The 27,639-nt window shown below is 43.5% G+C and overlaps 2 protein-coding genes across 13 annotated transcripts; one reads left to right on the top strand and one right to left on the bottom strand.

The window, feature by feature from the left end:
* The first annotated feature begins 879 nt into the window (after nt 1–879).
* Nucleotides 880–27,639, top strand: C16H12orf43 (chromosome 16 C12orf43 homolog). Of its 11 annotated transcripts, XR_008579492.1 has the most exons (10): nt 880–1,798; nt 2,328–2,373; nt 3,197–3,295; nt 3,970–4,043; nt 4,359–4,446; nt 4,830–5,201; nt 18,641–18,830; nt 24,523–24,654; nt 25,423–25,503; nt 26,278–27,639. XR_008579492.1 is itself a non-coding variant. In XM_054844163.1 (7 exons), the coding sequence occupies exons 1-6, from the start codon at nt 1,621–1,623 to the stop codon at nt 5,176–5,178; spliced, it is 834 nt and encodes a 277-aa protein (XP_054700138.1). In that variant the 5' UTR covers nt 880–1,620; the 3' UTR covers nt 5,179–5,201; nt 13,629–13,820. The 11 variants fall into 11 exon arrangements, 5 of the variants coding, with proteins under 5 accessions (XP_054700138.1, XP_054700139.1, XP_054700136.1 ...); XR_008579490.1 differs by having other exon boundaries at nt 25,423–27,639; XR_008579491.1 differs by having other exon boundaries at nt 24,523–25,503.
* HNF1A (HNF1 homeobox A) lies at nt 7,418–22,849 on the bottom strand. Of its 2 annotated transcripts, XM_054844160.1 has the most exons (10): nt 22,515–22,849; nt 15,253–15,452; nt 14,451–14,637; nt 14,078–14,316; nt 13,094–13,251; nt 11,133–11,334; nt 9,676–9,867; nt 9,272–9,393; nt 8,833–8,974; nt 7,418–8,256 (listed from the first exon to the last, which is right to left on the bottom strand). In XM_054844160.1, the coding sequence occupies exons 1-10, from the start codon at nt 22,847–22,849 to the stop codon at nt 8,129–8,131; spliced, it is 1,905 nt and encodes a 634-aa protein (XP_054700135.1). In that variant the 3' UTR covers nt 7,418–8,128. The 2 variants fall into 2 exon arrangements, with proteins under 2 accessions (XP_054700135.1, XP_054700134.1); XM_054844159.1 differs by lacking the exons at nt 7,418–8,256; nt 8,833–8,974 and having other exon boundaries at nt 8,989–9,393.

Raw genomic sequence — 27,639 nt, 5'->3', positions numbered from 1 at the left:
CAAGATTGTCAAACAATGTTGATACTTATGGTACTCACAACCCCCCCTCCTAAAATTCTTAATTACGAAAGTCATAGGTATATCAGAAATCCAAGTCCTTTAACCTCTTAACAGTATTTTTCTCATCCATCCTCCCTGGTTTACTTGTATTTTCAACCCAATGGTATCTTAATTCAGTATTAAATCACATTTGGGAATACTCTTCATTACTTGAAATTTCCATGCCGAAGAGTTCCTGTGTGTCTGCAGCCTTTTGCTGTTGTTCAGCAAGAGCCATTTCCAAGAACGTCTGCTCATTTCACTTTTCTGCTTTCAGTACCACACCAGAAAGGTGGGAGACCACACAGCTATTTCTGGTATGTGACATGCATTCATCTGTTCTTTTCTGGATCATATCGCTGCCATATTTCAAAGAGTAGGCCCATAAGCACACTGAACTTTGCCTGATTTGCCTGAGTAAAACATGCTTTGAAGCATCTGGTGCTTGATATCTGTGACGGCAAATAACCTAGCTGAAACACATCACAGTCTGTGACAGAAATGCCTGTGCCTCTAACAGCCAGTTAGAAGGAAATGGCCAGAAGAGTGTCGTTAAGCCAAGATGAAAGATCCACCAAGCCAAGGTGGTTAAGAGTGCTAAACAGAACATCCTCCATGCGATCTTCAGGTTTTTTGAGTTAATGATTCAATGCCTTTTTGGAGGTGGGTTTGTTATCCTCGGAGCTTGTCATTCCATATTTATGGACAAAGCAGTTGCAAAAGGCACAGGCAGAGGAGATGCCAGTTTTCTTTCCCCTGCCAGAGGTGGGGGAATCATATGCTTTCTGGCTGATGCATTTTACATATCTTAATGAATCTTGTGTGTCTAGTATCTTTTCTCACCTGCTTTTGAAAGATAACTTCCTACAGCAGATGGATTCCATCCTATTGCATGCTTCCATGGTAGAAGATTTTTGTGCTGACTCACCACCAAAAACTTTGAGTGCTGTCAGTCAGTATTTCTGAAGCAGTGAAATTATCATTTCAGAGATGTCACAAGATGTGGTAAAGTACTGGGAATTTTATTACAGTCACTCACTTTTTCCACATCCTTATTATTCAGTGCCAAGTATTCTCTCTTTCTCTACAAACACAAAAGCAGTATGGGCCTTCTGGTACCACTGGCATGTTTTTCACTCTTTATTTGTGTGAGCTGTTACATCTGAGAAACATTAAGATATTTGCCTGTACAGCACACGTGAAAGGAGGCTGTTCAGCCACAGATGGACGGAAAACAAGCTGTGCTTACTTTCAGTAATTTCCCACCCGTGGGCAATTCCCATTCCCGGCAGCACAGCCCAAGGAAGGGGCAGTGGGAAACAGTGGTCGGGCCACCCAGGGCCCTTGCTGCCCTTTGGGGTTGCTCAGTGTGGGCAGCACCGTCTGCCCCGCTCTCCTCTAGAAGCTGGTACCAATAGCATAACTATTTCTTTTTTCACGGTATCTCACAATTCTCTCGTATTGGGAGAGACCCGGGGGTGCCAATGGCGGCCCGTGGGCGTTGCTGCTCTCCCGGGGCCGGCCCCAGCCCCGCCGCCGCCATCTTGTCGGAGGCTGCCCTGGAGGACTACAGCCCCCAGCATGCCCCGCGACCGACCGGCCGGACTACAGCGCCCAGCGTGCCCTGCGGCTGCGCGCCTTCAAGATGGCGGCGCCCAGGCGCTGCTCGGGCCTGGACACAGACACGGACTCGGACAGCAGCGGCGAGGCGGCAGCGCGGTTCCGAGAGGCCGCCTGGGACTGCGCCGCGCTGATGGCGGTGCGGGCGGAGCCGTGCGGTGGTGAGGGTCGGCGGCCAGCTAGGCTCTGCTCTACCGTCGCCGCAGCGGCGGCGTGTCCTGTCCGCCCATCCCCGCCGGTCTGGACCAGACACCCCCCCACCCCCCCCGCAGCTCCTCCTGCCCCGGGAGTGTCCCGGGGGAGCGGTGGTCAGGAGGGGACACCTCTCTGCTGCGGTGCCGGTGTCAGAACTGGGCCGCCTCGGGAACAGCCGGCGCCCAGGGGAGCCGAGGCGGGCCTCTGGGAGGGGGGCTCGGCCTGGCCTTGCCGGCTGTGCCGTGTCGATGCGCGGCCGCCTGCCGGGGCCGGAGCTCGTTCCCAGGCAGGTTGTCTCCTACAGCCTGGCCGGTGGGAAGTTTCCCTTTCCCCTCATAACTGTTTTCCCCCGAAGGTGGGTGCGGATTGTCTTTCAGGCATGGCTGTTTATGCTATAAAATCAGATGTGCCAGAAGGAGGATTAAAGAAGTCCTGGTCACAGGTCTTTTAAACTTGCCTTCTTCCTTTGTCAGGTGGCCTTAAAAAGGATCAGTTACAGCCTGCTCAGCCTAGCCTAAGGTATTTTGTTTCTGTTTTCAAACTTTTGTTTCACTGAAGAAAAAAATACTGTATATCCTATTTGTGCTACTTACAGTTAATGCCTCCTACTGAAAGAGCCTGTTCTGTTTTAGGAATTGGTCCAACCATAATCTGGAATGATGCTTGAATCTGGAAAAGCAAATACTTTTTTTTTAAAGCCCATTTCTCATCCCTCTAGCACCAGGGGAATATGTATTACTGCTGTCAGTTACAGCATTAGTTCCAAGTGTCAGAAATCTCCTGACTCTGCAAGTGTCCCATGAAGGAATTGGTACAGTTACATATAACAAAATTTCTCTTTCTTCAAAAAGTGTTGCAATTGCAAAGCCAAGCACTCATTGGCTGGAAAGCAACACCTGAATTAAGAGCCTGGCAACGGAGGTGGTGCTGTCCTATCTAAGTTTGCACCATTTCTGTAGGCTCAGTTTTGAAGGCTGTCAGCCAGGCAGCTTAATAAAATCCTCTCTCCTGGGACAAGTTTTATGTAAATTGTGGCAGCACACACAGGAGCTACATGCAAGAGAAGGGATGTCCTGATGTCACTTATTTGCTTTTGTAGGCTATTTCAATGAGAAAAATCATCCAATTATTAACTATGATGGAGATGGCTAAATAATGTTTAGCTCTCTTTTGGGAACCAAACTACAGGGCTATTTTCCATCTTTCTTAGCAGTCTTCCCTATCAAGTATTAATTGATTACTAGAGGGTGGAAAATTTTACAGTCCCTTATCTCTTGTTTGGATGAGAGCACCAGGTGTTCCTGGCCTTGAAAAATACAACCATTGTTATTATTTTAAACAGGCATGAGGTGAATGGTCATGATGAGGATGGAAATGAACTACAGACAACACCAGAGTTCAGAGCACATGTTGCAAAGAAACTGGGAGCAATGCTAGACAGGTATTGGCTTGCAATACTGAAGAAGTTTGTTCTGTGAGTAAAGTACACCAATGCTTTTGTGTGCTAAAAGCAGGAAATTAAAGATCCAAGTGCAACTTGGGTATGGAGGAGAAGTTTCTCGTTTCCATCATTCTTGTGTTTAATGCAAACTTCCAATATTCTGTGAACTAACTTGGCCCACGTGCTGTGCCGCTCAGGTAAAGACTCCCTGTACAGCACTGCCTCTCTCCATTTGCCTCTGTGGTGAATGTGTTGTGGGGAGGAAAAAGTAGCATTTGGGTGCCTTACCACTTTCATGATTTAAGGGCTGGCATGAGAACCTTTCATTTATTCTTACAACCTGAGCCAATACCTGACTGGGGGTTGTGCCAGCAGTATGCCTCTGACTGGGCTGCCGCTGTCTGTATTTATTGTGTAAATACGGCCCTGAGAACTAGAATTCCTGGTGTTTAGAGCTGGCTTTAGAAATGCTGCTTTTAAGTCATTCTTGTGGCATGCATTGCTAAGGAGAGAAGACATGGTCTGCTCTGAAAGCAGGGAGGTGAGACAGCTTCACTAAGAAAAAAGTAAGAGGCTATGTAACATGTCCCTGTAGTCCTGTTTCCTAGAAATACCCAACTTTAGCTCAGTTTTCACAAACCTGTCTTAAGATCTGACTGGGGTTTTCTGTTTAGTTTCATCACCGTCTTGAAGGACTCATCAGGAACTTCACAAACGTCTGTGCAACAGTCTGACTCTGCAGATGATGGTGAGTTCTAGTCACAGCCATTTGTGACATTGTTAGTTAAATGATGGCAAGTGGGATGGATCCTGTCCTTTGCCAGTCATACACCCATCTGACTAATAAGCATTTGCAATAGAAGAATTTCTGTTAGCATCCACGAAGGCTGTTACTTTGAAGCTGTGATCTCTGTGCCCTAACTCGTCTCAGATAGTCCCAAATAATTGCTGTCAAGCACTATAACAATACAATAACAGCAGTGAGGCTTCCCAGGGAGATTGCTGCTGATTGCTTTCACCTCTGTTTTATATTGTGGCTAAAATTCTCTTGTACATGTTTTAGGTTTTCGCCTCTTCTCTTCCTCTGTCCCAGGAGACTGTGGGAAATCGGAGCCTTGCCCTGCAGCAAGGAGACAGCCATCTAGCTCCAGGTGAGGTGTTGTCAGCTGCTTTGCTTCTGTAGTACTATTGTGTCCCACATTTCAGAGGCAGCTGGGATGCTTGCAAGGGAATAGGAAGCTGAAGAGCTTGAGAAGTGTTTATTTATGACTCCTATATTTGACTAGAGCAGCTTTTTTTTTGTTTCTTTTTTTAGTGCTAGGGAACTAGAAATGTTTGTAGGAGATGTTCGTTACACATACTAGGAGGGGAAAGATCACCTCAGCCTTCAAACTGGTTAAATGCTAACTTGTGTTGGAGTCCCAGAGCCACCATGTGTTTATCGGGTGTTCTCATCTTAGATTACTCTGCTGTTTGTGCTTTGGGTGAATTCAAGGCAAAAGTGTAACGTAAGTGCCTTTTGTTACCTTTCCAGTGACATGGACAGCGACCAAGAGTGGCAAAAGTACCAGGAGGCGGCTGTGTCAGCCGCAGACATTCTGAAGCAAAGTGCTTTTCCTGCATTGTCCCAGGATTCCAGCTGGGATCAGAGTCAGGGTTATGTAGAGCACAGACATAAAAAGAAGAAGAAAAAGAAAATTAAGGGAGAGAACAATATTCAAGAGAAAATAATAGACCCACTAGAGTGTGACCAGATCAGTAAAGATTTGCCACAGTTGGTGTCTGCAAATGGACAGCATGAGAGACAGGACAGCAATTGTACAGAGAACTCAGTGTTGCCAGGAGTTGTGAAGAAGAAAAAGAAGAAGAAAAAAAGAGAATGAAGATTTTGCTCTGCAAACGGCAGGTGATTATGATGGATGAAGGATGCTGAAAAAAAACTAACAAAGAGTTGTTGCATATGAGGGAAAATTAATTGGCAAAGCTTCTGTTCTAAAAGCTCAGTGGCCTGAGAGTCTAATTAAGTGACTTCCTATGTTGTTGGCATCCCCTGGGGAAGGGAATGCTGTTCTCCTAGCACAGCAGTTATCTAGGCTGCTGCCTATGCAGACCTAGTGTAAAAGGATTAACTACTGTGCACAGACTTGCGTGACAGAGGGATATAATCATAGCTGCATCCCTCCAGGTCTGCTCCTTCATATCGTTAAACCAAATCTTGTATCCTGGAGAAAGTATGTGATGAATTGAATTTGGTTTACGTGGCAACAGGTGATCAACTCCTTTTTCTCTCCTTGATGCCTACTAAGAATAAATCCAGCCTGTGGGAGACTCATTTATCGAAAACATCCTGTCAGATATCGGGGCCCCCTTATGTTGTTTTTTTTTTTTTCCTGTGATCATCATAACAATCTGTTGTTGAAACCTGCCATGTTACTAATCCCTCTGTAATCTGCACCTCTCCAGGGCCTCCGCATACAGACAGAGTGTGCAGTGAGCTTATTTCAGAGTTGTTATAAATAGGTAGCTCTGTTCAAGTTAGTCCTTTGAATTTTTTTCATGTATAGTTTTTTATGGTATTTGTTGTTATTAAATTCTACTACACTATTAGTCTTATTTAATTTAGCAGGCTTTGTACAACAGTGGCTTTCTTGCTGTATTCAGATGGCTTCCTCAGCAGAGATAATGTTGGCCGAAGATGGCTCTTTAGTTGCTTGGTGATCAATGCTATGAGACTGCTACAGGAAGGACTTAAGCCTAACTTGAAAGTCGCTGTTTTTCAGTCCTTGTTCTGGTTGATTATGACTTTTATCTCTCTGAAACACAATGGGGTTTGGTAGTTTTCATTATGGCTCTTAGTCCGTTTATACTTCAGCTCCAATATGTCAGGAAATGACCTGTTGTTGGATAAATATTATTCTTGTGTTTTTAGGATTGTTGAGTTTCAGTAGTTCTAACTCATTTGCCCTATTCAGGAGACCAGATTAGAGAAACTGAAATGGTGAACTGTTGCTCTTTGAGCGTGGGAAAACCAAGATGTTTTCTTTCTTATTGTAAGATCCTTGCTGTTTTTTAATCAAGAAAACACAGTTGGCATCCAAAAATGGAAGGGCTAAGTAGAAAATTGGCTAGTCATCTAATTGAATGTGCCAAGTTACTTATCTTATGACCAGTTAAAACTTCAGTATACTGAAGCTACCACCTGGGGTTTCAAATGCATAGTGATCTAAAATTATCTTTTTACTTGTTTTATGGTGGTTGTTTTTAAGCTGAGTGGAAGTTATATGTATTTGCAAATGATGCATATGGGAGGTTAGGAAACAATTCTAGGCTAAAATTCCTCAAAGTATCTAGTTACTGAAATTAGTCTCTGATGGTTGATAGTATCTAGAGGGAGAGATCATATCAGTACAAACTGTAATGGATGTCTGCAATTTTGAAATTTCCAGATATGATAACTGAAGAGTTCATTGTTGGGCTTTTTCTTTTTGAATTCTCCCTCATATCTTAACCTTTTAAGTCTTGAGTACTTTATAGTCTCAAGGATTTTCATCCATTTCATAGTTGAAAGAATAGCTCTATTTCAGTCACAATGACAAAAACATGTTAATTAGGGCTTCTTTCATGTCTGGCTAGTGACATATCAGTGATGTGAAGATTGGGAGTTAATAGAGGAGAGAGGAATCATTAGAAGAGGAATTATATAAGTAGATCCTTAGGGCTAAACCCCTTCACTTAGTGCAAGTAACACTCTTAGACCCCAGGGTAATTATTTGCATATCAAGAACTACAGAATCTAGCCTACAGGGAAGCTAAGAATGAACTGTGTTCTATAAAATTAATCCAAGCTGACATCTTTATAGAGAATAACTGAAGGAACCGCTGCTCTTTGGAGCATGGGAACCTCCCAGGTGTTGTGCAGTGCGAGGGACCTGTGGAGAATGCCATCCCCTGGCTCATTCAGCAAGATGCACAAGATGAGAATCCACGTGGTTAATGCAGAGAACTGGAATCTCCTCGCTGCTGTTAAACTTTAATTTCTGCATTTAAAACAAAGCAGAGCTATATCAAAAATAACCAAGCCATTTCCACTAGGATAGCATGATTTTAGAGCAGGTCATTTTTAGCTGAGAATGTTTGGTATTTTTGTAGTTAATTAAAGGATTTGTAGCTTGTAGTCAGTGATCCCATACTGACGGATTTGTGCCAAGCCATTCCTGAATCTGTTTATTGGTGATTTTCATTGCAGTCAGGAACCAGGTTCTATCACTTTTGCCTCCAAGATACTATTATTTCTCATAGTTCACATTGGTGCTTCTTTACAGCAAAGGAGGTGAGTGTTTTAAAGATGGTGTTCCTTCTTTGGCAGCTCAGCTTTGCTCTTTTCTGCGTGGCTTAGGCTGGTGTTGGCAGGTTTGTACAGGCCCAGCTTGATGAAGGCTGAGCAGAACAAGTCCCATCCACGCCCTGGTATTTTTGCCATATTGCATTCAGATCCCTATCTTAATGGGATTCCTTCTTGGGCAGCCACAAAAGGACATCTGGTCGTTCTAGGCTGGCTCATGCAGTTTGGGTTTGCTTGGGGTTTTTTGGGGGGCAGTAGATTTTAGCAGTGCCAGCATCATCTTTCCATGGCTTCTGTCTTGAGCCTGAGACATCTTCTCTCATGGAGGCAGCTGAGTAAAGGATTTCTATGAGGCAGTAGGGGCTGGACGTCAGCTGAGTGCAGCAGCTTTTCCATCCTGTGGAAGGCAGTGGTGACAGTGATGGCAAACACAGTTGGAGTTGCACCTGACAGGTTGGTCATGGCAGTCACTCTTGAGCTAGCTGTCTTGATTACTGAGTGGAGGATGCCATCTGTGTGGAGATGAAGGTCTCGATGACATTGTGAGTGGATGGCAGCAGCTGACTGTGGCTGTTGGTGGAGTCAGAGCTTTGGTACAGCACTAAGCTGCTGGAGGACACTGTCAAAGGCACAGGCAGAAGTTAAGTACAAATTCTCACTGTGGTCCCCTTATGTGTGCACACACCCGAATTTCCAGCATGACTAAAAACTTCCTTGTTCTATTTTATGTGCCATTATATACCTAGCTCAAGTACAAAGCTAGTCTGAAAGGATTGATGGCATCAGGGAGTTCAGATTTGAGGATTCTAGTTGACTGTTAATGTTCTAGTTCTTCTCTTAGGACTGGGAAGATCCAACTGGAGTCTCTTTGTGAGGGAGTCTTGGGCTTTTCAGCCCTCAAAATTGCCTGCAGGATTGGCTATGCATGGACTCTGACTTTTGTCAATATTTTTAAGGCTGTTTTCCTTTCTAGATTCTGAAGAAGCGTCCTATTTCCACAGCCTGGCCTTACTCAGCCTGCACAGACTGTGCTCTGAATCTTTTCCTTGTACCAGCTTTTCAAACCCCTCAAAACACTGGTAGAGCTCTCTTGGAGAACGGTGAGCCCCAGTTACCATTTTCTGTCTGGGTTTTACAGTATCGGCAAGAGAAATGGCAGTATGTGGTTTAAGATAATAGTGGGTGCTGCTCTTACCAGCAGGGCTTGAGGTGAGGCGAGGGCCTGGCTGAAGGTGCTGGATGGTTGTGTCTTGGTTCTGTAAATGTATCGTTGGTGCCTGTGACACTGGCGTATGCATCCCAGACTCTGTGTGAGTCTCAGAGTCAGATGTGAATGCCTAGAGAAAAGAAAGTTAGCAGTGCCTGGTTTCTAGATCCCTTCTAACGGGCATGACAGAAGAGTAAGCAGGTGCTGTTTCCAAGGAGATTAAATCGTCCTTGATGATGCAGTGAAGAGCTTGTTCTAATGCCTCCAGTATTGCAGCCAGTACCAGCAAGGCAAGGAGATAAGAAAGATCATCCTGCTGGGATGGCATAGACCACACACCCAAAAACTCTTTGACAAGCAAGGAGCTACCTGCAGACTGATGCAGTTCTAAGGTGGGGGAACAAAGGCATGTGCTAAAGGCTGTTACCTGTTTAGTTGGTGTCAGGTTAGTCAGGGCGCTGAGATTGGCTGTATCTGTTATCACCATGGTTTGTGGTAAGAGGCCTGTATGTGTGTATTGGGCCACTTCAGACTTGGGGCCGTAGAGAGCTGTGCATGAAAGAAAACAAGATTGTGTGGATGCTGGAGCTTTGCATGAGACTACTTGTTTGTCCGAGTTGTTCTCCTAATGCACGTGGGCCTGCTGTCTGTCTCTGAAACAGTGGGAGTGGAGGGACAGGGAGATGAATGCAAGAGAAAAATAATTTTATAATTAAAGCAACAATAATAGAAGAGGAAAATAGAGTGCTGCAAGCCCAAGGACCCAGCAAATGCTCCAGATCAGAGCCTTTAGTTTTTTGTTTGCTTGAGCAAATGAGCTGATGTTCTTACCATGAGGGTTCTGTATCTGGGCCATAGTAGCCATGAAGGGACTCTGGTTGATGTGGCTCTGGACCTGCTGCATGAGGGGCTGCTGGTAGGATGGGTGCAGTTGCTGGGAGAACTGGACGGGCTGCAGGGTAGTGAGGCTGCTCCCCATGCTGTTTATTACAGGTACGCTCTGGGGCTGGGTTGAGGCCAGGCCTGAAAAACAAGGACTGATGACAGTAGTGTCACACACTGTGGAAGGATTGTGGCTGCTCTGCATTGGAGCATCTGAAATAGTCATCGTGGCAGGTCTGTCATCGCAGGGTGACTTCGAATCCTGCTTTTCAGGTGTTCCAATTGTTATCTGTGACTTATGTATAGATTTCATGCCTGTGAAAATGAAGTGGGAGTGTGCAAAATGTACAGTGCAGACAGGTACCATAAAACCACCTCTGACTTCCAGTGTTCCTGTGTACGTCCTTTTGCACCAGTATAGGTCACTTTCCAGTTTAGTGCTAACCTGATTAAGAGTTCCAGGCCTTGCTCAGAAGTAAACTCAGAGCATCATCCCGTGTCCAGTTCATTTTATTCTTTTTTTATGAAGCTGTTGGCAACAGAGAGAACTATGCTGTGGCTGTCCAGCCACATGGAACGGAGTTTAAGCTCATTTTGCTTTGGCTGCCAAGGCATTGAATTTGGACCAGTAAGAAAGAGGTAGAAGGTTTCACACATTACTACCCATTTCTCACAACTGTCCAGACCCTGTTCCTGTAAATCAGCAAGTCCCTCCCAGTATTTTTTTGTTGGCTTGCACAAAATTAGAATCCATATTGTAATCTTGGATATAAATAAGGAAATGGTAATTAGTTCACAGCTGTCACCATGGAACAAAAAAAGGCCTCTCTTCCTGGGAAGAAAGTATAAGAGGAAAGTATACATTTTATTTTCCTTTATCTAATGAGATGCACTTTGGCAGTAGACTAGTCTTGGAATGAAATCTCATACAAGTCCAGAAAAGCTGTCTAAGTAAAAAATATAAAAAAATAGTAATTACTACTGTGGGTTCCAAAGGCATATGCTGCTCTTTGCAGGAAATAGAACAGGATGTTTTGTCTTTCAAGCACTATAAACATGCTTCAATTTTCATAGTTTTAAGGAAGTATTACATTTATATTTGGGAAGATGCAGAGCAACAAAACAAAATGTTGGCATAGGAATAGATTGTAAAAGTCCCTTGCTCAAGACAGGGGTTTATGTGTAACTTAATTCTAACATGAATAGGGAACATCTGTCCCTTAAGTCTGTTGGTACTTGTATGTAGTGCTGCTGAAGATCCTTAGTGTTTGTGATGATTTCCTCAGGTTCGTATCGTTGCCAACTTAGTACTTTTGTCTCTGAAACCAAGGCAGGTAATTCTAACAATTACAGGTAGCTCTTTATCTGAGTCCTGATAAGTAGAGTCATCACAGAACAGTACTCACCTATCACCAGTGTGGAGGCACCTGTGTTGGTGAATGCTGGTGCTAGGGATGAGGTCTCACCAGCTCCGATTGCCATTACGCCTGGCAGTGATGCCATGATAAGATTCTGAGTTTGCTGGCTCAGTGCATGTGGATTTTGCTCTAGGCTGTGCAAGGCAGTCAGGGTGCTAACAGGTGGGAGAGTTCCTCCAGGAGCTGAGACCTGTGTGAAAGGAGGACCGTGAAAATGCCATCTGCAGAAGGTTGAGCATGGCAAGTCCCAAAGCTGTGATAAACATTCTTCTCCCTCTTCCTGCCTGCTCTGACCACTTGTGAACTCAAAAGACTTCACACTTGCTTGTCTGCAGTTTCCCTGTGCTCATCAACTAACTAGCAAAGGTCAGCTGTTGAAATACTAAGAGTAAATCCTTGCTGGTTTAGTTCTTTCATGTTTGAGAAATCATAAGGGTTTTACAAACAAGAATAAGATTAGTCCCACTGCATTCTCTATAGGGAAAGTTTATCTTCCATTTTACAGCTGAGGGTAGAAGACAATGCTCAGAGAAATTAGGGGGCTCAGGTAATCTCACATAATAATTTTAGCTGCAGAGTTCAGCACAGAATCCTGGAGTTGTTCTTTTCTTGTTCACCTTTTCCTCTGAGAAATACCTGTAATTTCCCTTTCTCCCAGCAAGTGTCTTTTAGAGGCCAGTGAGATTTTAAAGGAGTGGCTGAAAAGTTTCCTTAGACCTTTTCCTCATACAGTATGTTCTTCAGGCCGTGTTACCTGGCAGTTCCCTGCTGTTAGAGAGGACATCTACCTGTTAGGTAGAACAGGACTGTTCTGTGCTTGGGTGTCTTGCTGACTCAGTCTGTCCTTGAGTCATTGAGAAATTTAATAACTTGACTGTTTTCTCAGCCTCTAAAAAGAGACACATAACCTGTGTCTATGCTCTAATGGGTTTTGAGTTTGCAAGGCCCTTTGGAGACCTGTAGTTGAAGTACTGTGCAACAGCAAAGTAGCATTCTAATAATTTGGCTGATAAAGTTCAATGCTTTATATTAAACTTTTTTCTTCCCTCAGACAAAAAGCTGTAAGGAATCTTTAATAAGTGTAAGCACCAACAGGTTAGAGTGGGACAAATCACCTTCATATCAATTTTAAAGACAGCTGTAGAAGACTTTCAGCACCTCATGACTTTTTTTCTTCAGGAAGACACCAGAAAGCCAGCAAAGTGAGTGACTGATGAGATTTAAATCACATTCATTTATAGTGAACTTAACTTTGCCTCAGGCCAGTATGCACTAGTGCAAACTTCTGCCAACTGTTTCCCTGTAAGCAAGGGAACATGTGCAAATGAAATGATCAGTCATGTGGTTCTAGTGCTTCATTGCTAATTATGTGGGAAAAGGTGTAGTCAAATCTCAAAAGGAAATTTGCTTTGAGAAGGCAGATGCTACAGTCTAGATATCCAGTAAATCTCAATGGTATGTGCTGCATACAGGCTATTGGGCTTAACTTTTCCAGGTAAGATAGATGTAAGTACGGATCTCTGTTCTGTTATTCCCATTGGTATCTGATCAACTATCTTGAGATGTGTAGTGTTCAAATAAGAGTTGGAGATGAGATGATGAAACACTCACTGGGGAAAGGAGAGAACACAGTTTCCTGGGAAGAAGAAAATCATGTCATACCTTGAGCTCTTTTTTCAGAATAGACTTTTTTGATTGATAGTAGGGAAATGGCTATACTTTTTTGTTTTCATGCTCTAATATCCATCCTCACCAGCAGTCTAGAGAGCACATGTGTGTCAGGATTGATCATGTTACACACTAAGGGCAAAGTGGCTATGTAATATCTCTATAAGAAGGTGGTTTTAAGAGTATTCTAGGAAAAACTACTTCTCAGTAGTCCATATTGTGACCATAGGCAGAGGACTTGATGTCCTCTAGTCACGAGAACTTAAGTATACATCACTTACCAGCTTGGTGTCTGTGCTTAGTAGGTTCTGGCTGGGCTCCAGTCCAGGGGGAGAAACCTGATGCAGGATAGTTTGGGTGGTCACCATGGAGCTGTTCCCATGGTGGTTGCTGCTGGAGGACTCTGCCTCGCTGGCTGGCTGCTGGTTGTACCTTACTCCTGCAGCACAACAGGAGGGAAACTGGTAGTCAGAAATGAGAAACTGAGAAGCTTTGGCAAGCACTAAATTCAGTTTCCTTTGCAGGTGCTTGCCTTAGATGTTTGAGGCAGAGACAAGGTGGGTAGTAGGGGAACCAGAACAGGCATTCTCGCCACCCTGCCCTGGCTTTCCTCTGTGACGTGCCACAACTGCTTCCTCAAATACTGACTTTAAGGTATGGCTGTGTGTGCTGCAGGGAGCAAGCAGGGTTCATTAGAAACCACCCCTCTGGATGTGGGTTTAGAGAGGAGAGAGTCTCAGCAAGATCATCTCTTCCGAGAGTGAGAGCAATTACCAGCTCTGGCCTATGAAGCTGAAAAAGCTCTGCTGTTTTTAGATGGCGAATGACCTTTCCTGATGCCTGAAAATTCAGTCACAGAGTCTGATGGTCCTGATATGTATTGGAAAGAGTAGGAGGCGCACACATGAGTGAAAGGATACAGCATTGACTTGTGATGGCGGCCAGTGGATGACCCTTGAAAGGGGATTACTGCCTGCCAAGCCATTGGGGAGTGCAGGATGTCAAAAAGTAAGTGAGGAGATTTGGCTGAAAGTTTTGTTACTGAACATCGTGTCACCCTTGCTTTTCTAGCCACTCTTCTCACTCAGAGACATGGTCTCTGTCGCTGGTGCTCTTTCCTTGTATCAAGTCTGCTTTTTCTGTCTGTAAATTCACCTCCTAAAGGGGGCGGGGGGGGGCTTGGGGTAGAGTTTTGGTGACTGAGTTTGGGTAGGTTCACCCATGTCTCTCTCAGATCTCCCTCTGTTTTTTTTTTTTTTCCTTACCGTGAACTTTGCTGGGTGAGAGAGCAGATGGTGGTTGGAGGGAGGAAGAGTTGTGAGGAGTTAGAGGGGTAGCAGAGGTGGGCTGTGGTCCGCTGAAGCTGTCCATGGCCAGCTTGTGCCGGAAAGCCTCCTCCTTCCTGCGATTGGCAAACCAGTTGTAAACTCTGACCTCTGTCACCAGGTTCGAGCCCAGTCCCTGGGCCTGGGATGGAGAAACACCTCTCTGAATACACTCTGCTCTGTTGGGGGAAAGCATAAGAGCTTTGCTGAGCTTGCTGTACCATTAGTCTGCCTTGCAGAGGCTCTAGCAAACACCAAGAACACAGAGGCCCTGTTCTGCCCCTCTTCCTCAAAGCCAGACACCCATCTTTACCTGTTGCACTCTTCCACCAGTGCCTCTCTCTCTTCTTTGCTGGGGTTTTTCTGTCTCTCATAAGCTTGGAACAGGATCTGCTGTGAGGCAGGACCCCACTTAAAGCGGTTTCTTCTTCCCTTCTTGGTGGGCAGGTCATCTCCCATGGGCTCCTCTGTCAGGATACCCTGGCCAGCATGTGTGAATTCTGCAGGCACAAAGGGGCAAGGGAATTTGCTTTCTGGAGTCATCTCCAATAGTTGCATTTATTTGAGTGCCTAGCAAGCCCAATGCAACTTACCCTCGGAGAATATCTCATACAAGGCAGAGGGAATCTAAATGGGGTGGAAATGAAGTTCCATAATCTGCTAAAACTGTTACGATGTTCCTAGCAGGACCATATTTACCTGTCCTTTCTCTTGTATGCATTGCATCTCTGTTCCCACCTTGGAGTAATGAAAGCAAATGCAGCTGAGTTTAGAGTAAGCAGGACTCCAATCATGCAAAACCATCCAAAGGCTTAATGTCTCATTTTACTTGCAACCCACCAATACAAAATTAAATAAGACAGATTCCAGACAGGCTCATTAATGTAGAAGTGCTTGCTGTAGGGTGTCTGCAGGCTGCTTCATGAGGGAGTGTTTTTCCATGTATTGTTTGGTTCACCTCACCACTGAATACTGACCTAGACTTCTCTAAAATTCCTGCTGAAAGTGGCTTTTCCTTCCATTTTTCCTTGGTAAAAATGGGGAGTAGGGATTAGCAAAGGAGAGCAGAGGCCTTCATGAAATGGAGAAAGGAGAACAGTTGTTGCCATACTTACGCTGGGCCACCTCTCGCTGCTTGCGGACATACCAGGTGTAGAGGGCTGCCCTTTTTTGAGTCTTCATGGGAGTGCCCTTGTTGAGGTGTTGCGAGAGGTGAGATTGGTTCAGACCAGTAGTGTCCACCACCTCACGCTGAGGGATATTGTGCTGCTGGAGGTAGGATTTCACCATCTTCGCTACTCGCCAGGGATCCTCTCTGAAAGGAGCAGAAAACACTTCTCAGGAGAGAGAGATCTAACACCTCCGCTCAGCAGACCTGAATTCCAAGGAAGTGCACTAGTACCTCCTGAGGTGCACCCTGCGTGTCAGTCATCACCATTGCGTTTGGTGAGGCCAGAGCATTAACTGGCTGCATAAAGGAAAGCTGTTCCTCGGTGTGGTACCTTGTTCAGTTATGACTCTGTGTTCAGGGTAAAAACTGCATTGTATTAGAAACAAAGTGGAAAAGATGTAGGACTAGCTCCCTTGGAACCATTCTCTGTAGGCACTTTGATCTCCCCTTAGAAGGGGACTCTCTGGTTATCAAGGGAACTTCCCAATACATGTCCGTAGTCTTTGCTGTCTTTGCTCGTTTGGATACAAGGTTTTGGCCTGTTCTGTCAAGGCAGTTGTCATCTGTAAATGATAGAAAGTGCTGACCAGTGATGTGAGCAAGAAATGGACCTTTCTGCTGGAAAGTAAGGTGAATTTATAGCATTTCTCCTGTAAGTGATGTTGCATTTCAGTATTCAGTTGGATGTTTTATGACTACAGATCTCTTTTTTTCAGAGTTGACATCTCTCTCTTCCTTTCCCTACATAGCTTTTCTTCGCTATCCCCCTTTCTTTAAGGCCTACATGCTTAGGGTAGATGTACTTAATTTTCCAAGACAGGTTCATTGTGGTATTAGGCTGAACCTAGCTCATGCCCTGATTCTGGTCCAGGTTGGGTTGCCTTGCAGTGATTCAAGAAATGAAAACAGGCTTTCATCATACTGTCATGTGACAGCTATGTATGCATATGTATGCACCAAGTCATCCAGGATTATGTACTTGCACATCTGCTATGTGCTATTCAAACACACTGATTCACATCAAGCTTCCACTCAAGCTTCTAAATGCAATAAAGAACAACAGGCAAACCCTCATTTGGGGTAACAGCTGAGGGAATAGACCTATTTGAGACCTATTCACAAAACTTAAGCAGCTAATCTGGTTCAGGTTTTCATAATGAATGTGAATCTCTGATTTGTAGGATCTCAGATTAGAATATCCATGAAGGTTCCTAAGGAAAATAGAGAAAACATGACTTCTTTATGGGTATTGATTTCACCAGAGCTGAAAATCACCATAGAAATAGAAAGATGTGAAACCGGGCAGTCTAGATCCAAACAGTGCAAGAGCCTCTCTACAGAAAAAAAAAACAAACTTTGGTTCAGTTTTAACAAAGAACATCCTTCTGTGTTTTCTGTGTGAAATGTCTGGTGAAAATGGTTTGCATGCTGTAGAAATACACTGGTGTTGCATCCAATATCAGCATCACAGGAGCAATGGAGGGGGAGATACCTAGGATTGTGCAGAAACTGTCACAGGAACACACAGGTCTGAGCAACAGGCAACAACCGTACTGTGCATTGCGTTGTTGACTCAGGAGGTTGCCAGAGGCTGCAAAGTGATAAGGAGGACAAAGTCCACACCTGTTCTCTCAGTACAAACACCCTTATCTCTGTTCCCCTGCAGCCTCTCTCCAGTGGCTGGATAGTCCAAGGAGCAAGCTCTGCTGCAGTTAAAGTGTGACAGAAACAGTGTCAGTTACAGCTTTCGGAAGAACCTGCTTTCTTAAAACAGGAACACTTGTTTCTCTTTTTACGATGGGACACTTGCTGTAGAAGCTTCAATTTTCTAGCGTCTTCCCTTAACCATCTTTGTCTTTCAGAAGCCTCAATTGGGCTGAACTTAAAAAATCTTTTCTTTCCTTAGTGTGTTGGTTTGGGTTTGGTGGTTTTTTTTTTTCCTTCTGCTGTCCAAGCCAAGGACCAATCTCCTCCCTTTGTATTTGTAATAGTCTAGCCAGCACCTGCACCCTGAATTCGTTATACAAGTCCCTATATAAAAGAGAAAAGGCTCTGACTCGAAACCTCTGGTCTCTTAGATTTGAGTTCTGGCTCAGATGGGAAGAGGAAGGACTATGTTACCACTGATGGAAGCCTCTGTTACATGTTCATTTCCTTCCTGCACCCCCAGTAATGAGTCACTTGTGTCTCCCCTGTTGAAATCCTCACTTCTTTATAGTAGGAATAATGCAGGAAGTATCTGTGACTCTCTTCTCAAATGGTTAAAGCCCTGAGTTTTTTCTGTCGTCTTTTGAGACAAAGCAGGGAGCTTTGAGGCAAAACACTGCAGTGGAATCTTAGTACAGTATGATTTCATAGGACAGTTGTATGAAATCTTAGCTACGCTGTACATTGTCAAAGCACAGGCTGTAATGTCAATGCAGCAATTGCTTTAGGCCTGAGGCTACATCACTGAACAAGCAATGGCAGTTGGTCAGCTGAACCCTCGCATGAACCATTGCCCAAATACACAGTTCCACCTGCAGAGCCTTCACCATTGACTAAGACATCATAAGTTGAAACCTTTGCTCTTTCACTGGCAGTAAGACTGTCATTGACTGTCAGAGGGTAGGATTTCACCCCAAACCTAGTTCTCCTGTCTGTGGGTGCACTAAAATCTCAATTGCTTCACTGAGTCAAAACTGCAGAAATGGGTCTGCCTTGCTCAAGCTCTCCTCTTCTATCTCCAAGCCTGTTTTCTGCTTTTTAGCTCTCCTCTTCTATCTCCAAGCCTGTTTTCTGCTTTTTAGCTCTCCTTTCTCCCAGATGCAAGCTGTCTCCCCATTCTTCTCTTGTTCTCCAAGGTCCAATCTGTCTCCAAAATCTTCTCATGCAGTTAGTTTTTATTTCCTTCTTCCTAAGTCTGGCTCTCCTGCTGTCAGTTGCTTACTGCTGTCTGAGCATAGCCCCTCTCCCTGGCTCGTCTCAACCACAGGGCTTGGGTCCTCTGTCCATGCCAGTTTCCCATTTTCTTAGTTCTGAGGTCACTTTTTAAGGGCGTTTTCACCTCCCTTTTGTTACCTGAACAATAAGTAACCCAGGTAGTTAGTTATAAACTCAAAGGGAACAAGAGGCTGGTTGATAATTTATAGCAACATCTCAAATTTAAATGGAAAGTAAATATCAAGTTGTTAGCATTAAAGAAAACCCATTCCAGAGAGCTAGAGATGTAACATTCAGGGGACCTTCTCCTTCCTTCACTCTTCCTGACTTTTCTCTTTTCCTTTGTTCCTTTCTTTCCCCTCCTCTTCCTCATTCTCTCTGTCTCTCTGTTCCTTCTTTCCTGTTCTCAGGCAAGAGAAGCCTTCATTTCCCTGAGGTGGGTTCTGAATTGCTGCTTTGGACCAGACCTTGCTTAAACAGAGGTTCAGAGCTGTGAAGTACTCAGGACCATCCTCTGGCCCTTTCCTCTGGAGCCTGCTAGACAACCCTCACTGATGTCAGTGCACAGCCTGGAGCCGGGCTAGGCAGAGATCAGGGAAGGTAAGACCATCCCGGCAGGGTTCCTTTCTATTGAACTTGGCCTGGTTTGCCTCATCTTGGTTTATATGTGGAAATGAAAGGGGTGTGGCAGCTTCATCTCCAGATTCCCCAGCTAGAGCCATTCTAAGACACTGCTTACATGGGGAAAAGACTGAACCTTTATCATTATATCTTTGTTTTCTTTTTTCCTCATGGAAAACATGCTTTTATCCCTGCCTCCAGGGGAAATCTATTGCTTATCTCAATTTCTCTCTTTCCTAATGGAATTTCACCCCTTGCCCTACAGGTGAATTGTTGCCCTACCTCTCTCCATTTGCTGTACCTGTGGTAGTATGATCTGTCCCTTCCCCCAAGGTAGCCTCTCTCTTGTTTTCTACTCTGGGGAATATCTGGGAATTACCCCACGCAGCTCCATCTCCCTACTGAGTTATTTATCATAGGTGCAATTTGTTTTCTGTGTGGAGCGATATGGAAAGAATGTTTTTATTCAAACTGTAAATCTATGGAAGATCAGTGAGATAGATTAAGGGACAAAATTAAATTATGTTAATTCCTCACTAGAGAAACCTTTGTCTGAACTGCCTTTAGCATTTTTTTTCCCCTGTAGGGACAAAAATCTAATCAATACCCACAGGTGTCCCCAGTTGTGTGGGTGTATCTTCTCTACATCCTGTTTTACACAGCTTTGACTAGTGCTTTCCAAACTGTGGTTTCAACTTTAGTGGTCCTGTGAGGACATAGTTGGTCTCTTGGTGCTGTCATTTTTTTTTTTTTCCTTTCCAGCTCCTGGAAAGCCTAGCAATGGACACTTTCCTGATTCTACTTTAAAAGCGATGGCTGCAGTCACCACAAAGACTTTCTTGTATCACTTAATAGCTGCCCACAAGTCAAGCTCTCTGTTAAAATGTGGTCTACAGTATTAGACCAGGAACTGTTAATAATGCCCCAAGAGGCTTCTGCCCAAAGGCAGAAGAAGTGCCTCCATCTGGTTTCTGGATTTGAAATCCTTGTGTAGATGCTGAAATAGCTTTGTAAGCATTGAAGTTTTACTGGGAATCACTGGGCATGGAGATTCTTGCCTGCCTTCCTTTTATCTATTGCTGGGAGTAATTTCTATATAGACTGTTCTGCCCTGTCTTACAATATTTAGAATACTATTTTAAGGACATTACCTTTAGGCATCTATTAATGGAAAGGTTTGTTCTTAAAAACAAAAAAAAAGTTTATTAATAGGTAACAACTGCTTACATATTATCAAATCCTGATACTGGTTCAGATGCTTTGAATAGATTCTCAGACATACAGCTGCTCTTTTTTAATCTTTGACCAGAAATTAGAAACATGTTAATACAGATTTCCTACTATTTTCATTTTACTTTGTCTAATTTTGATCTATTATATTCCTCCATAAGTATACTTGTAACTTTTTGCTGAAACTGAGGCTTCTGGTCCCCTCATACTGTCCTCAACAGCAGCAGTGAATTGTTCTATGCTGTGATATGAGGGACTGCTGAAAGAAAACTCTGATGTTCCAGAATAAAGCTTTGCAATTAAGATTCAGCATGAGGCTTAGGAGATCCTTGTTCTTGCCCAGTCCCCTCTGCACTATCTTAGGGGTTTAGGTAGATCACAGAATCTCTCTGTACCTCAGTTCCCATTTGTTAAATGGGAATGCTGCTCAACTGACTAGAGATAGATGTGAGACTGTTTATTGGAAAGCATTAATATCATAGGTTTGCAAGAGAGGTAAGGCTGTTGTGCTGAGGCTGGTAATAAGCACAGGAAAGACTGGCAGCAAGCTCCTAGAAAGGCAGGGAGGATCAGAAAGCAGAATTCATGCTGAAGTGAGGGTGGCAGGAAGGAATTCCCTCCATCCGTGTGTCTGTTCTTAGATCACAGCGGATGGTACTTCAGTCCTGCTTCACCCATTCATTGCAGAAAATGGGACAAAGCCAGGTGCTCTTCTTCAACTTCTATGGCTTCCTTTGTGGAGAGATACCCGATAAACCATCGGAAGTTAATGATCAAAAAGCTTATCAGGGTCTTTTCATCTATAAATTTATAAGACAAAAGAGAAATAATAAAGCCATTGGATAATTAGTAACTAGCCAGGGCCCGCCCGGTGCCACTGGGCTCAAACTACCCCAAGACCTGTACGCAGACTCAGGAAGATGAGAAGGAGACAAGGATGAGGGGAAGAAAAAGAGTGGAAGGGAAAGAGATAATTAGCCAAGAAGACAACAAAATGGGAGGAGTAGCAGCAGAGACAAAAGTGAAGAGAGAAGGGAATACGTAAAAAGAATGGGAAAGAGGTAAAGGGAACAGAGGAGACTAAAAGATGTGACAGAGCTGGAAGTGGGGAAGAGATGAGACACGTACAGGGCCAGAAAGAAGACTGAATTATTGGGAATGTTTTCCCCACCCAGGTAAGAGCTGATCCAGTGAATTTTCCTCTGTTGGGTACTGCAGAGTCATCAACTCTCAATCTGCCAGGGAGCTTTCTTCTCCTAAGTATTTACAGTGAATGCTAACTCTTGTCATGCTATGTTTCTAGCTCTGGCCTTTTGTGGTGGGATTTGATGTTTGCTTCTTGTTGTTACATTTTATGTTAATTTCCTTTGCGCGTGAAAGAGAGTGATCAGAAAGCCTTAGAAATTCTGTAGATGGATTTTAGTTTTAGTGAGGAATTAAGTATAAGTGCAGGATGTTGCTGCGTCTTTTTGTCTTCTGTCAGCTTGTCATGTCAAAATATCCCCCAAACAGACAGGCAAGAGTCTGTTCCTGTTGTGAACAATAGGTTGGATGAACCTGATCCTTGCTTGGACAAACCTTTTAGGTTGCCCACGGGAATTGTATCCCAGCAAGAATCCCAAATGGGAATCCTGGTGAATGTTTCTCTGAGTCTGTAATGAGGCTTATTGGTTTGAAGAACTCTTCCTGTCTTTTGATTTCAAAAATGCTTGTTTGCAAAGGCAAATTTGTATGGGAGTAAAACCTGTAATTGTTGCTGCATATGCTGTAGTTATGACAGGCAGGGGATGGTAGAACAGTGTTTTGCCCAGGTTTTAACCTCTGCGTGTATTTAGTATGTATTCTTTCTACAAGAAAAATCGCCACTGAAGTCAGGAGAACTTTGCACTCGCAAGAATGACAAGAACAAGTTCTCTTGGTTTGTCTTTAACCAATAATCTGTAGCAAAACCTAGTAAAGTTAACAATATTAATCTTCTTAAATATAGCAGGGAACCATTACAACTTCACTTTACCATACATCCTCAGACAAATATAGCACCAGTAAAGAGTGACCAGATTTTTTTATTTTTTTTTCTCCCCTGACGACTGAAATTGTAAATGCTATTAAAAATTTAAATCCAACATTCAGAGAGATGCAAGTTATACAGGCCTCGGACTGTTCTGAAGCCAGATGATATAAGCACTTCAAATACGTAATCAGGCTCCGTGGCTCCCTTCATGCATTTTATGTGAGATGAAAGGAAAGTTTGAGCATTTATAAAGAATTTGGGGAGTGTTTTGGGGCTGCTGGTCCTGGCATGGATGAAGATTGTCTCTGAGCAGCTGGATCAACTGTGAATACCAGGGACATTGAGCAGGAGGGGAAAGGAAAAGAGATTTAGAGGGAAGAGTGCAAGAAAGCAGGAAAGAGGAGCAGCAAATCTGTCCTTACTGTAATAGTCTTTCCACCACAGCCTTCTGGTGAGCAGCCTCTTCAGGGCTCAAGTTTTCCAGCTCCTTCATTATTGGAGGGGTAAATTCCTCCCCGTCATCAGAGGTTTCATCTTCCGATAACCTGGACTCCCCCATTCCATTGGGGAGGTTGGGGATGTCAGGACAGGGTTCCCCTTTCTCTGTCTGGAGGGCATTGATAGCGCGCTGACTTTCACTCTGGAGCACATAGGGATCCACTTCGCTCAGCGCCTTGATCAGGGTCTCCTTGGTTAGCCCCGACTCCAGCAGTGCTTCCAGCAGCTCCACTTGAAGATGACTCAGCTTTGAGACCATGGTCTTCAGGCTGGTGTCTCTTGGATTTGAATTTCGGGTTATCCTGCTTCCAGTTTCCCTACACCATGTTCCTGAGGTAGCACGCCCGACTGTCAGGAGAGTGGGCACGGCACAGCCTCCCGCCTTTACGCCCCCCCAAAAAAAACAAAATACAAAATTGAGCCACTTCAGACCCCCCACAACTGTCCTGAGCCAGTGCTGATAAAGGGACCCTTGGCTATCTGTTTACATTGGAGCAATGTAAATTCTCCAAGGTTCATATTTATCTGTGTGCTTAGCAAGTTACTGAACTTTGGACTTCAGCACTGCAGCAGCAGTTCACAAAGTGCAGAGGGAGACAAAGCAGGGGGAGGGGGAAAGGGAGGGAAGCAGAAGAGAGAAGGGGAGTAAAATGAAGGGATAAAAGATCTGCAGCATGGAAAAGTAAAGCAGGCTATGGAAAGAAAACTAGGAAAATGAGGATGGATAAATGTGGCTTATTTCTGGCCCCATTAGTTTTAGAGAAGGAAGGAGGTGGAGTACCCAAAAAGAGGTGCGTTTGGCTGTGCAAGGTTCAGGAGAAGGTGCTGCTGTTGGAACATTGCAGCTGTGGTGAGGTTCAGCCAGTCTTAGCCCCTACCAAAGGCTTTGGGCTGAGAGAAAGCTGCACTGGCAGCTTCACCAGCCTTTGTGCAACCCCGCAGCAGAGAAGTGTGACCACTGGGTTTATATGAATGTTCCCAAGGGTCACAAGATGTTCTGGAGCTCCAGCTGACTTCTGTGCCAGGGCATCAAGTGTTAAATGACTATTTCACTTCTGGCTTTGGCTTGCTGCGTATCTTGATATGCAAATACTAGTACCGCCATTATAATGTGCTATGTTTATTGCTTAATCGATGAGCAGTGTACCCACATAATTCGGGGGATTACAGGGCTTGCACCACTCTGCTTGTGATTAAAGCACATGGTAAGGAATAGCCCTGGGTGTTGGTTCATGCTGTGAAAGTCCCTGCTCTATCATCAATTGCCCTGCTGCTTCTGAGGAGTGCTCTGGGCAGGCTTGTGGTTCCCATTTATCGTCTGCCTCCATCCCTCCTTGATACCAGCCCTGCTCTTAAGGTTCTGCTCCCACCTGTTGGGTGACTTCCTAAAGCATGCTTACCAGCTGGGCTGGAGTCACTTACTGCAGTTCTCAGGGAGTGCTTATAACTAGATTGTCTTTTCTGGTCTGAAAATATATGAATGAATCTACCTACTTTGGTTAAATTAGGGAGTAACTTGATGTGCACGTGTGGACTTGATGCATGAGCATCTCATGCGAATGATTCCTTGTGTGGTCAACAGGAGAAGGAATCTCAAAACTGTTCTCAATGGAGGTTTCCTAGGGGCAGCTACCTGTCTCTTGATTCATTCCCTTCAGGCCCAAGCTCAGAGGAGCCTAGTAGGACTGTCCCCAAACTGAGTGATGTCCCAAGGCAATGCTGCCGAGTGACCTTGGCCCCTGTTTTCCCTTTGAGGGCAGCATTAGCCATGCTCTCCAGGCTTATGCGATGACATGCTAAGTCAGCAGCTGAAGAACAGAGCTCCTTCGGAGACTGGACCCCCTCTTCCCTCCAGGCACAGCAAGTTGTGGTCGGGCTGCTGGGCTGACCCTTCCATCCAGGACTATTGTTAACTGTTAGCTTTTCTTTCAGATGGCATCTGCACCCAGACTACCAGGTCCCCGCTCTGCACTGAGTTTAAAAAAGCTCAGATGGATATAGAAGACTTTCTTTTGTGTGGCTGAAAAGAAGTAACAATTTGGAGTCCATGTAAAAATATTTCATGTAAGAAATTTTCATGTGAACGTTAATGTAAAAAGACATCTTTAGCTTCTAAAGTTTTTTTTAGTCACACTCTTAATAAAGAGTATTTAAAGAATGGTAAGCTTTTTAGCATTGTCCTATTAATGTTTTGATACAATTTCCATACATTTTACTTTTTTATTACAGTTTTCATTATTTCTGCTGGCCCCCCCCCCCCGGGTAGACACATCAGTAATGCTGGCTGATAACAGTAATTGTTGATTGTAATTACAGTATCCAACCATGACATACAGTTTCTGCATGATAAGTCCTTACAATTCAAGGACTTTGCAAACAGAGACAACAGATTGTGGGCCTTCTGCAATATGTGTCAGGGGAGATACTGTCATACTGTGTTACTTGTTTCTGTCTGTCTTTGGCATGGTGATTTCTTTTACCTAAACTACAGTGGAAAATATTACCATTGTTTTTGTTTAAAAGATTGTCCAATCTATGTTCTGTAAGTATATATACCTGTTGAATGCTTGAGGGGGCATCAGGGCACAGGCCATTAAGTTTAGACAAAGAACAGCAATATTTGTCACGGGAAACTGTAAAGAGAATAAAACATAGCAACAAATTATCTATCTATATTGTGTGGTTTTGAGGATTCCTTATGCACCCAGAAGTCTTGTTGCTGTTGCTTGCCTTGAAGACTTCAAGCTGCAGAGGTTTTTAAAACAGTCCATCTTGAAACCAGTGAACTTTGAAGTCTATAAAAACAGAAATTAACATCTGTTTGTATGTTAGGGCCTCAATGAATGCTACAACTGGATGCCATGTGGAGAATCCTTAGCTGAATATGGAAACCTTTCAAATACTGAGGAGGAGGTAAATATTCTCTATCGCTTTATCGTGAAGGGCTTTATCCATTGGTCTATTAGAATTGTCCATTGTAAACTGCAGGAGCCTGGACAATTAAAAAAACCAGAAGTAAACTTCTACATGGTCAATTTTACATTCACTGCAACCTGCCAGGCTGCACTAGTGAATGGTTCAGCACTCCACTAAGTATTTCAGATTATTCAGCGCAGGAAAACCAGCAAGCTTTTCAGTGTTTCTTAAATGTTATAAATTGCTAGCAGTCAGACTGCACATTTGGGAAGCAGGAAGGAGACCCCTGCTGCAAATTAATCAGCACCCCTATTTTATACCCTGCATTAAGGATTGCAATATCATATTTCTCAGATTATTAGAAGTGCAGTTGTGAGGTAATAAGAACAGCAGAGGTCAAGGGTGGAAGCTGCAAAGCTTTAACCAGCTAGATGATGGCTCTAGTAGTAGAGCAAGAGCTAAATTGTCGAGTGCCATAATCCAGACAGCGTTCTCCTGTAAATGAATTGTACTCAGGGATTTTGCCTTGAGGATGAATATTTGAAAGAAAAGGTCTTGGTTTTGCTATACCCATTTTCATCTATTACCAGTACTTAGTGTATGTTGATTTCCTTAATTGCAACAATTTGCTGGGCCATGACTTGATTTTCAAGTCACCCTGACTAACCTGATCTTGGTAACTGTGACAGGGGAAACTTTCGAAGTTTGAAGACACCGAGTGATACCTGCTTGTTTTTCTCATGTTTGCAGTATTATTTTTTTTTCCTGCAGAATTGCTTGGTTTTCCTTAAGTGTAATTAATATGATGGTTGAGACCCTTCAAATTCATTGACGAGACATAGGCAGTTTTACAACACTAAACTGGTCACCTTAATAGCAGGCTTACAAACAATGTTACAAATCAGTTTGGATGCAGATTGGAGAAATACATCAATTAGTAATCACAAGAAGTCTGATTTCTGTTTTATTTTAATGGCAAGTTTAATAAAGATTATTTAAATGTGTTCAATTACTTTGCATTGTCCTATGTACACTTAAAAGAAAATGCACAGAAGTTCTATTTATGATTTTCTTTTCTCCTGAAGTAGCAGATGGTCTCACAACACTGTGTGACAGCTATCTTATAAAACTGGGTTCCTGGCATTTTCCAATATCCTTTCAGGCAAGGCTGTCTTGGGTTCCTCTAATGGAAATCTATTTTATTGGTAAATAATAGTCTGTCTTGATTAACTGTTCCAATGTAATTCCTTCTCCCCTACGTGTAATAAAGTAGTTGAACTGTTGATTACTTAACACTGAGAACAACTGCATGAAAGTGTAAATGGGTATACAATAGGAACATTATTCGGGTTTTGGACTTACCGGTTTGTATTCTGCTTATTACACTAGGGGAAAACCAAAGTAATAGCAGAGTCCTGTGAACAGAATGGAAGGCAGAATAGACTCCCAAAGCCTGACTTCTTGTATTAACACCATTTTTACCTTTGATGTTTTCATTTACTGAATTATATCCATTATTAAGTGTACATGATGGAAAATACAGTAATTTGCTGGGATAAAGCCAGTTTAATGTGGCTTCAAGGAGCATACAGAGAAGGGAAAAAACCTAAATGTATTTGATAGAAGTGCTAGCAGAGGCAGCCTGTATAGTTCCATGAATACAGTAGTAAAATTTCCATTTGCAAAAGAAACTCAGAGAAATGGTTATTTTAATAATTCTCTACCATTTTACTGTTCTTCCTGCTGAGACTGCTAAATGCTTTATTGGCCTGAACAATGTTAACATCATCCCCTCCTTGAAATGTGAGAACTGTTATTATAACGTTCACCCTTATTTCTGTGGTTGGAGAAAAGAAAGCTACGCAAGTATCAGAACTGATTATTATTTGTGTGTTGGGAGCTTAGTCCCAAATGGCACACGGGAGTGTGAAAAATCTGAGATAATTGTCATTTATATGTTGTTTTCATAGGGTCGGATTTCAGCTATTTGTGCAAACCCCGAGTATCTCAGTGGGAAACGACTCACTTGAATACATGGTTTTAATGTTCTAAATATATACCCATTTACATTTTAATTTAGTATAGTAGTCTTTGTTATAAATATGCAATTAGAATAAAAAATGTGATTTTACA

This window comes from Grus americana, chromosome 16 (genome assembly GCF_028858705.1).
Source record: "Grus americana isolate bGruAme1 chromosome 16, bGruAme1.mat, whole genome shotgun sequence".
NCBI classification, from domain to species: domain Eukaryota; kingdom Metazoa; phylum Chordata; class Aves; order Gruiformes; family Gruidae; genus Grus; species Grus americana.
Note: the sequence above shows the minus strand (reverse complement) of the source record. Positions and strands in the feature narration are given on the sequence as shown.

Excerpts from the sequence above, each read along its gene's own strand:
- C16H12orf43 (XM_054844161.1), top strand. The coding sequence starts at position 1,621 with ATGCCCCGCGACCGACCGGCCGGACTACAGCGCCCAGCGTGCCCTGCG. Across the intron at positions 1,799-2,327 it reads ACTGCGCCGCGCTGATGGCG|GTGGCCTTAAAAAGGATCAG; the intron begins GTGCGGGCGGAG and ends TTCCTTTGTCAG. Across the intron at positions 3,296-3,969 it reads CTGGGAGCAATGCTAGACAG|TTTCATCACCGTCTTGAAGG; the intron begins GTATTGGCTTGC and ends TTTTCTGTTTAG.
- HNF1A (XM_054844159.1), bottom strand. The coding sequence starts at position 22,849 with ATGGTCTCAAAGCTGAGTCATCTTCAAGTGGAGCTGCTGGAAGCACTG. Across the intron at positions 14,638-15,252 it reads GCAGCGAGAGGTGGCCCAGC|AATTCACACATGCTGGCCAG; the intron begins GTAAGTATGGCA and ends TTGTGCCTGCAG. Across the intron at positions 14,317-14,450 it reads CTGGTGGAAGAGTGCAACAG|AGCAGAGTGTATTCAGAGAG; the intron begins GTAAAGATGGGT and ends TTCCCCCAACAG.